The 17,104-nt window shown below is 45.3% G+C and overlaps 1 protein-coding gene across 2 annotated transcripts in view; it reads left to right on the top strand.

The window, feature by feature from the left end:
* The first annotated feature begins 3,679 nt into the window (after positions 1 to 3,679).
* The window catches only part of WAC (WW domain containing adaptor with coiled-coil), an 83,383-nt gene continuing 69,958 nt past the window's right edge, over positions 3,680 to 17,104 (top strand). For both annotated transcript variants that reach the window (XM_065871492.1, XM_065871491.1), the window contains exons 1-3: positions 3,680 to 3,720; positions 3,969 to 4,005; positions 5,543 to 5,738. In XM_065871492.1, coding sequence (XP_065727564.1) covers positions 3,680 to 3,720; positions 3,969 to 4,005; positions 5,543 to 5,738 — 274 coding nt within the window. The remainder of the gene's footprint in view (positions 3,721 to 3,968; positions 4,006 to 5,542; positions 5,739 to 17,104) is intronic.

Below are 17,104 nucleotides of genomic sequence, written 5' to 3'. Positions count from 1 at the left end.
GGCTACTCCAGCATTTAGAGGCTGGAAAAAGAGGGCAACCAGCAAGGGGACTAAGTAACAGTCATTTAGGAAGCAAGAGAGAAATACAGAATGGAATTCTGGCAGGCAAGCAAAGGGGCTTCAGGAGGAAGAGAGTAAGTCATCAGCTGTGTCAAATGCTGCTGCCAGGTGGAGTGACATGAAGACTGAGAAACGAAAGTGGGATTTGAGAGCGTGGAGGCTCCCAGGATCCGGAGCCTGAGTTTCAGTGGAGTCTGGGGGTCAAGTCTGACTTGTGGGTTAGAGAGAGAGCAGCAGACGCGCAAATGAAGTCCTTCTGTATAGGAGACCAGGTCAGAGCAATGGGGTCGTATTTGGAAGGAGATATGATCACGATTTTAGCTATTAAAATCTTTACAAGTTGACAGGGGAAAATCTGCTAAGGAAAGAGGACAATTCCAAGAGTAAAATGGAACTCAATGCAAAAGTGGCAATTTAGGTCTTGGACGGGAATTTGGACCATCCATCCAGTTATGGAGGCTAGCAGTGTATTCAGATGGAGGAAGGTTGGTAGATGCAAGGTGGGCGTGGGCTAAAGCTGTTACAGATTTCTGATTCCATCCATCATCTCAAGAAGCAACACAGCAAGGACTGGGGATGTACCATCAGATTTAGAAGAGGTGAAACAGCTGTTGAAGAGGGCAGGGTAGACAGATCAGGGAAGTTAGTGGGAGGGGGGTGAGGAACCCAGGGAGCTCTTTTCAGAGTTAGTAAGGTGTTATGTTTTCCTCACGCATGCAGCGAATTGAGCAGGGCTGTGGGTTAGATATGTAAAGTGGAGGGAGAAGGCAAGGATGGAAGGTATTTCCAAAGGAGGACTCACAACAACAGATAATGGAATCTAAAGTAGGCGACGAGATGAGATTTTTTAAAATGCGGGTAACATTTGGACGTGTCCTTTAGTAACAGTCGATTCTCATTATCTGAGAGAGCTGTGTTCTATAAAGTCACCGGGAACGCTAAACTTCTCCTGGAGGAGCAAAGGGTTAGGTTCCTAAGATCCTGCGGTCACATTTTCGTCAACTGACCAATACCTAACTTTGTTTATGTGAGTTCCTGTTTAGACATCTTATGTACTGTTGATTTATCAGCACTGACCTCATCACGGCCAAGAGCACTAATGATAACCCTAAACGAACACGATGCAGGACACACGTTTTCTCCACAAAGAACACAGCCTTCTTCTGCTTAGGAATACTAGATAGCAGCTCAGCACTACGCCTGGGGTGGGGGTGTGGAGGCACTTAAAACACGAAAGCCACCAGTAAAAAGCACAAAAAAATTGCTAAAAACATGACACTGTATGTACTGTGAAGAGCACATCTGTTTACAGCGCAAGAGCTGATATAACAAGGCTGAGTGTCGTCTCCTTTAACCTCAGTAGTGCCTGTCAGGCAAGTCACATTTTTCACTGTGCACATCCACGAACCCTTGGATACTGATTCGGGGATTACAAATACATCGCAGTGAGCAGGTGAATTTGCAGTCATGGAACGTGCGAATAACGAGGACCGACTGTACACTGCCTAGAGCTGTTTGCTGCGTGTTTCAGCCCGGTTTGCTGCTTTTGATCAAACGGTATATAACAAGTTCAGCAGACATCTGATCATCAAACAAAGAATTAATAATAAATTTTGCTGCCAGCTTTCAAAAAGTTTCTGCATGAGATTTATGTATTACTTTCTGTACTCTTCCAATATGACGTCTTTCGTCTTCAGAGCAGTTGTCACAAAAGTGTTTAGAAACTGCACTTAAAAGACTCCGTTTTTTCTTTTCGTTTTTTCCTCATTTCAGTCACTGGCAGTTTTGTTCTTAGTTACTGACACCTTCGGTGGGCCTTAAGTGGACTTTACTAGTCCTCCCAAACAGCAATAATCTTGGGTTTTGGCAGGTAAATGTGACAAATAAGGCTACGTAATTTTTTTTTTTTTCTTTTTCCATCAGCTGAGATTTCTGGGCCTTCTTCCCCGCATCATCCCACCTCTTCATTAGGTCAGCCATAATTAACTGGTTGGATACCAATTAAATCAGTTCTTCGGAAGGACCTTGTTTCTTCTGATTTGTCTCCTACCTTGCCTCTTTCTTCCATGTAATCTGTTGTATGTTTAGTGTATGTTTATTACACTTCATTCAGTGTTGCCTTACAAGAAGTTTAGAACAGGAGAAATAAAACCACCTGAATACCACCGCCGTCCAGGAAAGCCCAGCTGGGGGGACAGAGTTGATTTTCTCCTTCCCAACGTGCTGACGCTGCTACTGTGCCTGGAGCGCGCTAACAAATTCCCTTGACAGCAATTTCCTTAGCACTCCCCAGGCCTCCATTCACATGCAGAACCTCCAAGCTACCGCACGTGAGCAAAGAGGAACCAAAAGAGAGAAAAATGGGAAACGAAGAAAGGAGACGGAAGGGAGGGCACGGCTAGGGGTGGAAAACAGTAAACAAAACTTTTTCCAAGGTCCCCCCTCCCCCACGCGTGCAGGCGCATCGCGCGTTTCCAATCAGCGGCCCAGGCGGCGCTCGCTCTTTCCCCACGGACCCCCCCCGACCCGGGGGGCGCAGGCCCACGGGCTCCGGGCGCTCCGCGCAGTGACCCGGAACGCACGCCGCCCTCGCCCCGCGCTTCCGGCGGTGACTTACTTCTAAGACGCCGACGGCCCAGGGGCGCGCCCTGCCCACCCCAGGCCGCCGCGCGGGCCTCCGGGGCAGCTCGCGTCCCCGCGCGCGGAGCGGGCGCCCGGGCGAGCGTCCGCCCGCCGCCCAACCAGGGGGTTCCCGGCCGGAGGCCGCAGGGGCGGGGGCGGCGGCCCGCGCGCTCCTGCGGGACGCCTCCCCGCCCCGCGCCGCCGGGCGCACGCGCAGCAGCGCAGCCGCCCTTATTAAGTCCGCGATGGCTCCTCGCGCGCCCCACCGGCCTCCTCCCGAAGGCGCCGCCCGCCCCGCGCGCCCCGGGGCCCCCGGGACCAGCATCGGGCGGCTCCCCGAGCCGGACTACCCCTAAAGTGGAAGGGCGGCGGCCGGACGCGCGTGTGCGAGCCCGCAGCGGCGACCGGAAAGAGCGGACGGGTCGCGAGGAGGCGAGCCAGGCCGCGGAGGAAGAGGAGGGCCGCGGCGAGCCGAGGTTTGCCGAAGGCGGCGTTCCGGAGCGCGCGAGGGTGGGAGAGGAGGAGCGCGGCGGAAAGTGCCGAGGGTTTCCGAAGGCCGCAGCGGCCGAGTTGCCCGGATGTAGTTGGTGGAGCGGCAGCGGCGGCACCAGCGGCGGCGGCGGCAGGAGGAGGCGGCGGCGGCGGAGGAGGAGGACCCGGCGGCGGCGGCGGCGGGGGGAGGAGGGGTAGTGGCGGCGGAGCGGGAGGAGGCAAAGGCGGAGGACGCAGTCGCTGCGCGCGGGGCCGAGCCGGACGCATCTTGGTGCCCCCTCCCCCGGTTCGCCGCTGCCCGGCCTGAGCCGAGCCGAGCCGAGCTGAGCGTGAGCGTGGTGCGGACGGAGGGGATGGCCCGGGAGCGCCGGCGCCAGTGACGGGGAGGTGCTGAGCGTCGCCGAGGGCGCGCCGGGCCCTGCGCCGCCCGCCGCCTGCGCGCCCGCCCGCCGCCCGGTCCGCGGCCGCTCCCCGTCCCCGACACACGCTCACAGGCCGGGCATTGATGGTAATGTATGCGAGGAAACAGCAGAGACTCAGTGATGGGTAAATCGTCTTTTCGTTTCGGGGCAGCGGGGCGGGCGGCGGGGGGGCGGCTGCTCCTTATCTGGGCCGGCCTCGCCGCCATTTTTGTTGTTAACCCTGATCCGGAGCAGCCGGGAGGGGGAGCGGCCGCGCGGGCGGCGGGCGGCGGCGGGCGCGAGTGTGCGTGTGCGCGCGGGCGGGCTCCGGGGGCTCCGCGGGGGGGGCGCCGGGGCCCCCGGCCTCAGGCCGCCTCTCTTCCTGTTTTCCAGCTGTCACGACCGGCGGGGGGACGCGCAGCCTTACCAGGTACCCGCGGGCCGGGCGCGGGCCGGAGGGGCCGGCGGGGCCGGCGGGGCGGCGGGGCCGGCGGGGAGGGAGGAGCCGCTACTCGAGCGCAGGCTTCGCGAGCCGCTGCAGGCCCTTCGGGGCCACGGCTCCGCGGCGCCCGCAGCCTGCGCTCGGCCCCCGCGGCGCTCGCCGGCGAGGTGTGGGCGCTCATCTTGACAGGTGACTGGAGGAAGCGCAGCTCCGCGTGGCGAACGGAGCCCTTCTCGGCCGGGCGGGGCCGGACTCGGGCCTCTGGGCGGGAGGGACTCGGTGGGGCGAGGCGCGGGGGCCTCTGGAGCCACGCTCCTTTGTAGCGGGGCGACGAGAAGTTGCCGGAAAGGTGTCCAGAGTAGACGCGAGGCTGGGGCGAGGCTGCCGACGGGTTTGCGACTCCTGGGCGCGCGGTGGAGGGCTCTCCCTTCGCAGTTTGTTTTCGGGGCGGCTAAGTGCATTGCTAGTGGAAGATGGCGCTTTTGTTCCTGCCGGAGTTGAGGTCTTTGGGTGCTGGGGCAGCCGCTCTAAGTAGGGAAGGTGCTTCTAGTGTGTGCCTACGGCGGCTGCACGTAAACCTGTAATTAAAAAAAAAAAAAAAAAGTCCTGGTAGAAGTGGCCCCTGGTTCCGGCGGTGGGGCGGGTCTCAGACATGGTTGGCAGCGTTCAGATGACACTAGAAGGAAATACTTTCTGCGTCTGATCCCTTACCGGGTAGGAGAGCAGGTTTCTAAGCTGACGGTAGTGTTACTGGCCAGCATGATTTGTTAAAAGCCCAAGTTAAAAACCCTAGGCCCCCTGATGTGCAAAACAGTGTTCATTAGTTTGCATAAGTCAGAGGTCAAACCCTGTTGAGCCGGGTCCTCCAAAGCATAATTGATGATGCGGTTTGAAAGACTGCCATGTCGTGGTTGTCTCACATACGTTATTGCGAGGGAGTTCCATTAAGTTCCACCGTGATAGGTCAGAAGTATCAGCCAGCGTTTCTTTCTGCCTCTTAAAATTATTTCCCGCACCTGCAAGAGCAGTGAAGTCAGGTCCCAAATGCTTTACATGGGTGAGTCCAAGCATTGGAGAAAGTGGCGCTTTTGTGTTGTTGGATTGCAGAAACCTGTGCATGCTTGCTGATATCTTGTGTCTAGCGTAGCAGTTGCAGAGCAAAAACGGGATGACGGTAGTACTCTCCTTTAGATTAAACTTTCTAATTCCCAGAAAAATTTATTGAGGAGTTAATTTACCAAAGTGTCTGATTTCTTGTATTTACAAGGTAATTAGTGGAGTGGATCTTTTTTTTTTTGAATGTGGTATTTTGATTTGTATGAGGAGCCTTACTCTGTAACTCTTAGTCATTTAGGTCTTGTTTGAGTAACTTAAAGACAGACTTGGAAAAGGAAATATTAATTTTCTTGATACAAATTCATAAAACGGAATGAAGTTAATACGCCAAGTTTTACAGTAGAACTAACCCAGAAAGTTGAGTTCAATGTTTTAATTCTCTTATTTTTTGGGGGGTGATGTTTTACAGGCACTTAAGTATTCATCGAAGAGTCACCCCAGTAGCGGTGATCACAGACATGAAAAAATGCGAGACGCCGCAGATCCTTCACCACCAAATAAAATGTTGCGGAGATCTGATAGTCCTGAAAACAAATATAGTGACAGCACAGGTCACAGTAAGGCCAAAAATGTGCATATTCACAGAGTTAGAGAGAGGGATGGTGGTGAGTAGCTTTTTGGTTGAAACTTTCACATGTTGGTTTTTCATGATAATTCTGTATAAAACAAAAGGTGTCAGTCATGTTTCCAGCTTGCAGACGTTACTGTATGGTTATGTCATCAGAATATTTTATTTTTATTTATGTGATTCCCAAACAAGTGATGTAGAGATAACAGATGCTGACCTGAGGATCCAAAACTGGACTCCAGTAGCTGATAGAGAATGCATTTATGAATGTAGCCTACCAGTACTTTATTAATGGTGAGGGAAATGCAGGACGTTTTTCCAAGAAAGGAACTTTCACCTCTTCAAGTAAAGATTTCAGTTTATTTGGCTTGGTTTATTTTGAGATCCTTGTTTCTGCTTGAATTTTTTTTTTTTTTTAAGGAGTTCAGACGTGTCTGCTAATGGTGAAGTGCGAATTTTAAAATTTAGGTATTTTGAGACAGTTCACAGGTTAAAAAAATCATTTGTGATTCAGAAAATTTTTCTTAACTTTTTGCTGTGAACACTTAAATGAGATTTTTCCTGTTCCCTAGGATCTTATTAATGTAACTTGTATATTTATTCACATATTCACCTTGTTAAAAGCCTCAGTGGTATAAGGGTAACTTCAGCTGTTCCTTTGCCCTCAAGTTCTTTGTGGTAGGTGGAAGGCCAAGAAAAAAAGTTAAACTCTTAACTGTTTTCAGACTTAAATGTGGCCAAAATTTACCAAAATAATCAGATTTCATGTCTAAAGAATGCATTGAGGGATAAACCAATTTCCCTGAGGCAATTAATCTCTATTTTTCCCTGCTATAAGATCTTAAAGTGCTTAATAGATAACGTGTTCGAAATAAATATACCCTATTGATTGTGCCTTCATAAACTTCTAAGGAAACTTGGTAGTCTCACATGGCTTTCTGTCTGATTTTCAACTAGCTTCTCAATATTTTGCTTTTACTTCAAAAAAAAAAAAAAATCCTGCATCTTCTGGTTCTCTTTTTTGCCTCCTAGGGTAGAAGTCAGCTATACTCAGTATGATGAGATATTGAGAAACATCGGTCTCCTCTGTATATAATTACTGGGTTGAGGAAATTAATAATGATCAGAAGATTGCATTGAGATGGAATATTTGGATGGTTATTGAATGGGAGGGGAATATAGTTCTCCATTAAATATAGTATAGTTTTGTGCTACTTACACAGATAATCTGTATATTTGTTTGTAAGTAACAGCAGATGCGTTTGGTTATTTAGCGTTACAAGTTCTTGGACAGAATTACTTAAACTATTAACGTTTTTAATTTTGTAGGTAAGTTTTCATAGTGTATGTGTAGTCAAGATGATCCTATTACCAACCACTCTTCTGTAGTGGATTTCATTTCAAATGTTAGCTCTTAGAAGGCAGTACTGTTTGCACTGTATTTTGCTTTATCTTTAAAATTTTGGTGACTGTGACTAAGTAGGATGTGGCACCTCATCTCCTTGTGGATAAGTATCCCAGGTTCTCTTAGTGATTCTGATCTGGTTAATCTATCATGTATCCCCAAATCCAGGAAGGAGGGCATTTTAAGTACTCTAGGAAACTTCTGTAAATGCTTTCATACATTTACAGTGAATCCTGCCTGGTAAATTCTTTTACAGGTGAAATAATCCCAAGAACATCTTGTTGCTCATTCATTCAGCAAACATTGGGCATCTGCTATGTGTCACCAGTTGTGTGGTATTCCTGGAAGTAATGCTAAGATGTGATCCTGGCCTTGAAGCTATTCTTAAAGGTGCTGACTCTGGAGAGCTGGTGGTGGTGGTCGAGCTGCTTGCTTTTTCTGTACTTTTTCTTTCTTCATTTTGATTTTAGTTTTCCTTCCTATGTGTAGTCCAGATATTTCTTGTTTGCTTTTAGTTTCCTTTTTATTTGCATCTGCTTGCTGATGGTTCTTTAGCTCCATTTGTAAAGAAACTTATTTTTCTGATCTAGTCACTTGCTCAGTTAAAACCCCACTTTCTGATTTGCTTTTTTAGCTGTTTGCTTTTCTTTCTCTGGAGCCTTTTAACTAATACTAACTTCATCCCTGACTGTATCGTCTCTCATATACCTGGCTACCATATTACTTTACACTAGATAGGAATAATAATGAATACCATAAAATCAAATCTACATTCTTGAGCTCAGAGTGCATCTTTGATGTTAATTCTGTGTTTTAAAGATGTGAAGTGGTTCTTCCCTCAGTTAATACTGATATATTTAGTCATTATACTTTGACTCCAGGTGTTTTTTTGTTTTTTTCTTGCTAATGAGTTTGAAACAGATTTTAAAGGGAATATGTAATTTTATTACAGGCATTTTTATTCCCTGAGATTTTTATCTTTAAATATGAATTCAGGGCTTCCCTGGTGGAGCAGTGGTTGAGAGTCCGCCTGCCGATGCAGGGGACACGGGTTCGTGCCCCGGTCCAGGAGGATCTCACGTGCCACGGAGCGGCTGGGCTGTGAGCCATGGCCGCTGAGCCTGCGTGTCCGGAGCCTGTGCTCCGCAGCAGGAGAGGCCACAACAGTGAGGCCCGCGTACTGCAAAAAAAAAAAAGAAAAAAAAAAAATATATACATATTTTAGATAAATGTCCACATAACAGTCAAAACCGTTATCCAAAGTGAAATGCAAGTGAGTTGGATTATCTGTGCACTCAGCATTTGTAAGTAACAACTTAATGTAAAAACAGGTTACTATATTTATTGAACTAATTTCAAATTGATATTTATTTTAGGATTTAAAAAAAAATCTAATAATTTTAATAAGTACCTAATTTAAGGATGTGTGTACCCCCTGCCAAATGGGGCTTTACTGGCATCTGTCCACATCACAGCATATTTTTTTTCAGTAATTCACTAAATTTCTTCCATGGTACCTTGGATTTCCTTGAAAAGTGCCAATTCAGAGTAATATATAAAATGACTTTAAGGTATATCATAAGTCAGAAAGCAGGGATTGAGGAGGATCGTCACTCTCAGAAATCTGCAGCTAAAAAGGATTTATTCCAGCTTTGTATGTGCAGTTAAAAGAATTGGAGGTTTTTATCCCGTAGGATTTATGAAAGGGAATGTAGATAATCTGTTGTAATTAAGGGAAATTTTGTGACATTACAACTTACCTAGAAGGTTGTTTAACTTGGTGGAATAAGTTATTTTTATATATTCCCTGATCTATCTGCAAAATATCTTTTGTTTAAAAATAACCAAAAACAAGAATCTTAAGGTACACTGGATTTGTTTTTATAGCTTAGACATGTTTTTAAAGGTGCAGGTTACATCCCCCCACTTTAGAAGTATGACAGTACAATACTGGTTGAACTTGTACTTCTGTGGAATTTTAAAACTCTTTCCATTTCATTAAAGTATGTTTTTCTTTAACGAAACTAGTCCTGAGGATAATTTTACCAAGTAACTTTAAGAATGTTGATAGTACAAATGAGTTGAGGAATGAAGGATGTCTTTACAAGGATTCTGTAAAGCTGTTCCACAGAACTTCAGCCTCTCGGGGGTTGTCCCATTTTTCTCATCATCCTTCTAAGAATTAACTGTCAGAAACATACTTGTTAGAAACATCTTTTTGGGGGAGATAGCTGCATTGGTTAATTGAAAAATATTCTTTATCGGCTCCCTGATTGGTGGGACTTAACAGTGATTTTGCATAGCTTTTGAGTTAGCATTCATATACCTTTGAGTACAAAGGAAAAATTGCCCGTAGTGGTTACATTTCTAAAGATGTTAAAGTTTTTAGCTGCATAATGAAAGCTTTTATTTTTTTGTCATTTAGCTATATCTGGAGAAATTTGGAAATGTATTTAATACAGTTGTCAAATGACAGTTACTGTAACATTTGAAGGAATTGTTCAGTAGGGAGTATTTGGGGATAATTGGTGTTTTTACAGTTTTTAAAGTATGATTTAGTAATGCTTTAGTATTTTCACATTAAATAATAGACTGATAATTGCACAGTATGGTCTTTTTTTTTTTTTTTTTTTTTGCGGTACACGGGCCTCTCACTGTTGTGGCCTCTCCCGTTGCGGAGCACAGGCTTCGGACGCGCAGGCTCAGGGGCCATGGCTCACGGGCCCAGCCGCTCCATGTCATGTGGGATCTTCCCGGACTGGGACATGAACCTGTGTCCCCTGCATCGGCAGGCGGACTCTCAACCACTGTGCCACCAGGGAAGCCCCACAGTATGGTCTTACGGTTATTCATATAACTTTACATTTGGAATAAAACGAAATATGCTGTACATTTGTAATGTTAGAAAGTACTATAAAAATGAACAGTCTCATTTGATCCTCATTGACCTTGGAAGGTAGATAGTACAGATAGTATCCCTGTATTACAGTTTATAGATGAGGGAAGATTTACTTTTATGAAAGGAACTCATAGTGACAGATTAGTCTAGAAATTAGTCCTCTCTACTCTGGTAACTTGTGTACACTGTTGGAGATGAAACATTCAGGCATATTTGAACTTTATTTGGTGGGTGTTTACTGTATTACAAATTAGTATAAAGATGACTTGTACCTTAATGCTCCGGATACATCTTAACAAATTATAGTAGGTGTGCATGTGTGTGTGTGGGGGGGGGGTTGTGGTTGTGTGGTGTGTGTGTGTAGTTTTAGACCAGATGATCATGTTAGTGTACTTTTAAAAATAAGTTTTAATGGGAAAGCTTGCCAATTTTACTAGGAAGAAGCCATTTTTCTCAAGTTAAGCCCTCGTATACAGAGGCTTGTTTTCAAAGCAACTTGGAAATTTCATACAGAATCTAAAATTTACTGATACTTGAATTAAGTGTTTTTCTGTCTAGTGAAAATAGATAAGTATTACCTATTTTTATTGGTCCAGTGTATATATAGTAAGGTAATAAACTAGGCAGATAGGTTTGCATTGGGTTTCCATAGGAAATAGGTATTCCATTTCAAGAGGAACAGAGTAAGGTTGGTGGATAAACAGTTTTAATATTTCAACTCTTCAGTATTCCTTAATTTTAGGAAATACATGCTCTAAACATTTGTGCGTGTGTTTGGACACATACCATGTCATTTGTCTTGTAGTCATCACATTTTAACCTATTTGTTATTCTTAAAAAGGTGGTTATTATGTATTTATGATACAATGGATTTCAATTTCACAATCAAAAATATTTTGGAATGGTTTACTTTGATCTTTTAAGGCAGTCTCAGTTGAACTGTTATAGTTGTGCAAGATGTATTTAAAGTTCTTGGTGTAGCATACTTAGGATTTCTGGTCCATAATTCACAGAAAATTTATATATTCTAGGTTGTCTTCCTGGTGAGGCTCTGTTTGTCTTACTCTGTTGTGCAGAATGGTTTTGATTTATGTAGGGAACCATTTTGTTGATGCTGGAAAGAGTGGAGCTAGCAGTGAGCTGGGGTATCTTGGTAGAGATTCTGTACCTGGGACCACATCTGTACCTGGACTCTGCTTCTGCGACCCTGTGCTCAGAGCTGGAGATACTGTTCGGCAGTCATTTCAAAACCAGTTATTTAGGGCTTGAAAATACATCTTATGAAGACGCTCCTTTTTATGATTTATATGATGCTTTGTAATCTCGAAAGCCCTTTTACATTGTTTTTCACCTGGTCCCATAACCCATTGAATTAGGCTGATCAGGATTATTCCTGTTTTACTGATGAACATGTAATCTAATTATTTAGCCTACTATTGTTGAAAGTAGAAAGCAAGTCTTTTTGCTACACATAAAACCTTATCTCTACCTTAAAGTTGTATTCCAGCTGTAACCACTTAGTACACATCTTCCTGGACTTACAGTGGGGTTACTTCTCGATAAACCCATCAAAAGTTGAAAATATCCTAAGTTGGAAATGCATTTAATACATGTAACCTACCTTAAATGTGCTCAGAACACTTACACGAGCACAATTATTTTGGGTAAAATCATCTAACAAAGCCTGCTTTACAGTCAAGTGTTGAACGTCGCGTGTAACTTACTGACTGCTGTACTGAGGGTGAAAAGCAGAACGGCTGTAAGTGTAGGGGTGGTTCGCCTTCTGGTCACGTGGTTGACTGGGAGCTCCGATCCTGAGGGCGTATCCTACCACATATCTCTCGCCTGGGAGAAGAGCAGAATTCAAAATTACAGGTATGGTTCCCATCGCCTGCCTGTTGGCTTCCACATCATTGTAAGGTCAACAAATCCTAAGTCGAACTGTGGTAAGTCTGGGACCGTCTGTACTTAAAGTAAACCTGTTGTTCCCTCCTCCTTTTGCCTGGACTCTGCAGGAGCCTCTTGAATGGTGTCCCACATCTTTTATGCTTCACACAGCACATAGCCAGAGTAGTCCAGTTAAAATGACAGCTTACATCGCTGTCATGCTCGAGACCCTCCCTTGACTGTGTCACTTACCGAGGCCTGTAATGAGCCCTGTGTAACCTGCTCTCTGGGTACTTCTGTGGCCTATTCCCCTTGTTGGTGCCGCTCCGTCCGCACTGGCCCTGCAGCAGGTTCTTGTCTCAAGAGTTCTGCACATTATGCGCCTCGTTTCTGGGATGTTCATCTTTCTGTATGTCCCCCGGTGCCGTCTCTCCAGTAGGGTGTCCGCCGAAGTGCCACCCTCTCCCAGAGGCCTTACCTGCCGTTGCAGTCACTCAGACAGCCGTCCTGTCATCGCCTGTCCTTCCCACTGCTTTGTTCCTTCTTTGTACTTAGGTGACCTGATGTTACCGCCTTCTTGTCATCGTGTTGCAGCACGTGTTCCTGGAAGTTGCCGTGCACAGTGCACCCCACGGTTTATGGGGGGGGACGTGGGTGGGGCACAGGACTCCAAGAACACTGTTGGCGGCATGTTAGGAAGAGGGGCGGCCTTGCGAAGATCTTGCACAACTTTGTTAAACGGTCAAGGAGTACACTAACGACGCAGTAGATGCGGCATTTTACCTTGACGAAGACCTGAAGTTAGTAGCTTGTGGAAGGGCTGCAGTTTGTGAGTTACTCTCAGGTGATGGAAGGAGGGTTATCTGAAATAACCCTTTGAAAATTGTCACCGACTGTGGATGGATGTGACCCGTAACTCGGACGCTGAGCTGGGGTAGCTGGCAGGTATTAGAGGCGTATGTCTCTGTGCCATGAATCCCTGCGTAGCTTGGTCCATCTGGGTGCAGCTCGTGTTTCTCCCGGGTGAAATTGCTTGTAGGTAAGTGGGGAAATCTGTGTCATGCTCAGGTAGTTTCCTGGTAAATCAATAGTGCTCAAACAAATTTGCATTTTTCGCCACGTGTTACAGCAGGACTGACAGTTTTGCTTGTCCTCTGGAATATACTCCACCAGAACAGGGAGTAAATTTGTTGATTTTATCCCCTTGTATCCCTGTTGCCTAGAACAGTGCCTAACACCTTGGCAGGTTTTAGTAAATGGGTAGATGAAAGACTATTGGGATTGTCAGGATTGAAAGGGAAATGAAACTGGTTTTCTGGAATAGTGTTTCCCAGACGTGCGTGTGTGTGCTGAACATCTGGGGATCTTGCTAAAATGCATTTTCTAGCTCAGCAGTTCTGGGGTAGGGCCCAAGGGTCTGCCTTTTTAACAAGATCCCAGATGTTGCCATGTTGTTGGCTGCACGTGAGTGACAAGGTGTTAGAGCAGCACTGCCCAGCAGAAGCAAAGTGAGCCACAAAGGCAAGTTTTCTGGTGGGGCCGTTGAAGTAGAAGTGAGCTTTAGTGTATTTTGTATAACCTGGCGTATCCAAAATATTCTCACTTTGGCATGCACTGGATGTTTTAAAAACTATTAAGATTTTTTTTATAATCCTTTTTTTGTGCAAAGTCTTTGAACTCTGGTATTTTATGCTTATAGCATATTTCAGTTGGGACTGGCCACATTTCCTGTGCCTACTTGCCACATGTGGTTAGTGGCTCCTGAATTGGACAGCACGGTTCTGGAGAATATGATCACCCTGTTGACCTATTTAGCTTAACACGTTTTCCTATTTTTCTAAAGAAATTTTTTATCCGCTTGATTTCTGAAACAGCATCTTTATGCCAGACAGCGTTGGAGTTAATGGGCCCTTGAACTGTACAATGCTGCTTGTACTACAATTTTTGTTTGTTAGTATGAATTTATTATAGAAAAACTAGAAAATACAGAGAAGGGGGAAAATGAAATCGCCTCAGATCCTGTTGGTAGTTTTCATAGGACTCATTCTTGTGCCATAACATATGAGAAGGATCCTATACATAGCCTTTGCAGTTCTTATTAAAAATGGTTTCATATTATGGGGTTATTTGGCTCGTCTTCAGTATATTTTCACGGTGGATTCAGTAGACATTTGGTGTCAGCAGTATCAGTCTGAGAGGACTGACCACACATACTTTTAGTTAGTGCTTAGAGAATGTGAATACTTCTCTCTTACCCTTAACCAATGGGTGGAGCCATCTTTCAGTTAGATTTGTGTTTTAGTCCAGTTGCTGATAATGTGTAGCTGGGTGACTTCAGGCATGTCACTTGCTCTGTGTTTTTGTGTCCACTCCCTAGGATTGCAGTGGGGTTGAATGAAAATGACAAACCTTGGAACACTTGTGAAGCATCTAGCCAAGTGCTCAGACTGTGACATAGTACATTATGATGTTTGTTCTTATTCCTGTGACTGAGGAGGAGTTGGTGTCAGACCAGCAGCCCCAGTCTCAAGCTACTGCTTCTTTCTTCCTTAGGAAGGACCATCCTGGGTATTTCACTTGCCAGGTGAGGGGTCTGATGGGTGAGAGTTACGTACGTGAAGGGGCTACAGGGCCATGCTAGCTTGTTACCTGCTCATCCAGAGCTCTGCAGTTGAGAGATGTTTAGGATTGTTGGAAGGGTAGACCAAAACACACATTTAGGGTAATTACCCCGAATTTGGCTGTCTATTCAAATCACCTAGGAAGCTTTTAGAGCTACAAGTTCCTGACTCCATCTGAATTATCATCAATCAGAGCATTGGGGGGCAGGTGGGGAGGGGAGACTAGAAAACTGAATTTTTAAATAAACACTGGTTTAATTTAGATACATGCAGACTGTAGACCTAGGGAGAGTACGCACAAGAGGAGGAACGCTGAGATGGACATGAAGGAATGTGAATTTTCTCGTTAGGAGTCTAGAAGTCAGAGTGGTTGTTTGCCAGATCATACTGTGTGCTTTCTTGAGTTTCAGAGAACTTTGTTCTCTGTCACCTTCTTTTCTGATGCACAGATAATAGTATAATTTGTATACAGTTACGCATTAAATAGCTCAGTTAGCGTCCTGTGGCATCTAATGTGATGGCCATTGCTCCGGAGTAGAACTAATGCTGGGCAGTGGAGGAGTTTTTAACCAGTATTAGCAGCTGGCCGGGCCAGCAGGATATGTTTGGGTTGTATCTGAAGCTGCCGCTCTTACTTAGATCAAGTGTTCCTGGCACACACACCCCCGTGCAGTCAGGCTTTCCTGAGACAGCCCGGTGCTAAGCTTCATTTGGTTTCTGTTTCTCTGGAACACGGAGCCTTGACCCGAGTTGGCGTGCTCAGGCCGACCTCAGGTGCTAGCAGACCGTCTTCCTGCAGTTGGTCCTGAGGAGTAGAGCGGGCCGTCGAATGATGTGGGGTTAGGGTGCCAGCCAGCCCCCTCCCCCGTAGCCGTTCTATGTATGACTTTATAGTCGAGCGTCCTTACCCGCCGTTCTGCGCTTCAGATTCAACTAACTTCAGCTCGTGTAGTGCTGTGAAATGTGTATATTGGGGAAGAAATCTGCCTGTAGGTGGACCAATGCGATTCAAACCTGTGTTGGTCAAGGGTCAACTGTAATTGCATTTTGAAGGAAACTTAGGATGAGCGTGTTTGATGTATTTAGATAGTGCTAGTCTTTTGGTTTAATCTCTGATTACTTCTGAATTGTATGACAGTGTGCCCGAAGAGCATGGCATCGTGTTGGCATCTTCTGAAGGGCTTTGACCTGTACTATACCCATAGAGCTAGTCCTTTGTGGTAGCTAAAAAGCAATACGAGTAAAAGATGTTATTTTGGAATATTTTGGCTCAGATGAGAAGATCATGGTAAATATTTCTGCATTTAATAATGCATTTGTGAAGAATAAGTTTCCAGACTCTTCCAACTTCATGAAAGTATGTGCTGGTGGTTTATGAAAATATTCATTGAAGCCCTGGGGAAAACATGGGAGTTGGAACACAGTAAGATAGGCTGTTAGAAGTGGTGTTGTCTACTGTCCCACAGCCTTTTCTGTGACGATGTGTCCTGCTGCCTGTTGGTTCCTTATCAGGGTTTTAAAGTATTCGTATTTAATACTCTATGCGTAGAGATGAGTCTCGTTTATCATGGGACATTTAAGTTATAAAGAATATTGTTAAGGGTTAAGTCACAAGGCTGTACTGTCTAAAGCTGTAGACCAACCTCAGTTTTGTATTTTTGTGTAATTATGGTAGTTCCTTTGTAATGTAACTTATATGTCAGTGTTGATTATTTTGCAAAAGTCGACCCAAGGCACTTGGGCCCTCCAGATTTCCTTGTCAGTTTGATTTGGGCTAGATTTATTTATTATTACCTTGACAAGGAGTTGGGTGAGTCCCTGATGCTGACTCTCATAATTTAGGGGTGTTCTTGATTCTTGGGAAGAACAGGTTTTAAAATGTAGCACTCATTTTAGTATTTAAATGTCAAACTTATTTTTAGTGCAGAGATAGGGAATTACTGTTTAGTGTATGTATCAGTTGATTTTCGCGTTCACTAAGTAAGGTCTCCTTAGAGCAGAACTACCGGTGGGCTTCGTGCTCGCTGTTGAGCTGGACTTTTGTCAGCACCATGTCGTGATTAGCCCAGGGGATGACACACTCTTCAGGACTTCCCCTTGGGTCCTTGCACATGGGCATGCTGTACAGTTAGGCTTTCAGGTCGTCCTTTTGTGTGCTGATGCGGGGCACGTTAGCCAGCCTTTGATTATATAAAGCCGTGTATCGTTAGCGCTGCTTGTTGTGCTGTAGATTTGAGGTGGTGAGGGTTTGGATTCAGATGGTGGAAGTAGAATTTAAAGAGGATTGCAGTTGATATGCGTATTTTGAGGGAAAAACCGATTTCTGGTGTCAAGTCTAGATAGATAGGTTTGGACATGTATTTGTCATTGGGTGACCCCTTTATTGCTCTTACAATCTTGTTTGGGAACCGTATCAAAATTTCACTAATAGAGAAACTTCTGGTTCCTACTTTGATAATGTAGAACGGATTGACATGTAAAATTTCTGAACTTTGCTGCTTTGTTCATATTACATAGATTTTAATGTAGAGTTATAGAGTGATTTCATTTTGATTCAGGCCTAAAGGTGATTTCAGTTTTGATTTTCCTTT

The sequence above is a fragment of the Phocoena phocoena genome, chromosome 2 (genome assembly GCF_963924675.1).
Source record: "Phocoena phocoena chromosome 2, mPhoPho1.1, whole genome shotgun sequence".
Taxonomy (NCBI): Eukaryota; Metazoa; Chordata; class Mammalia; order Artiodactyla; family Phocoenidae; genus Phocoena; species Phocoena phocoena.
This window is presented reverse-complemented; position numbering and strand designations above follow the sequence as displayed.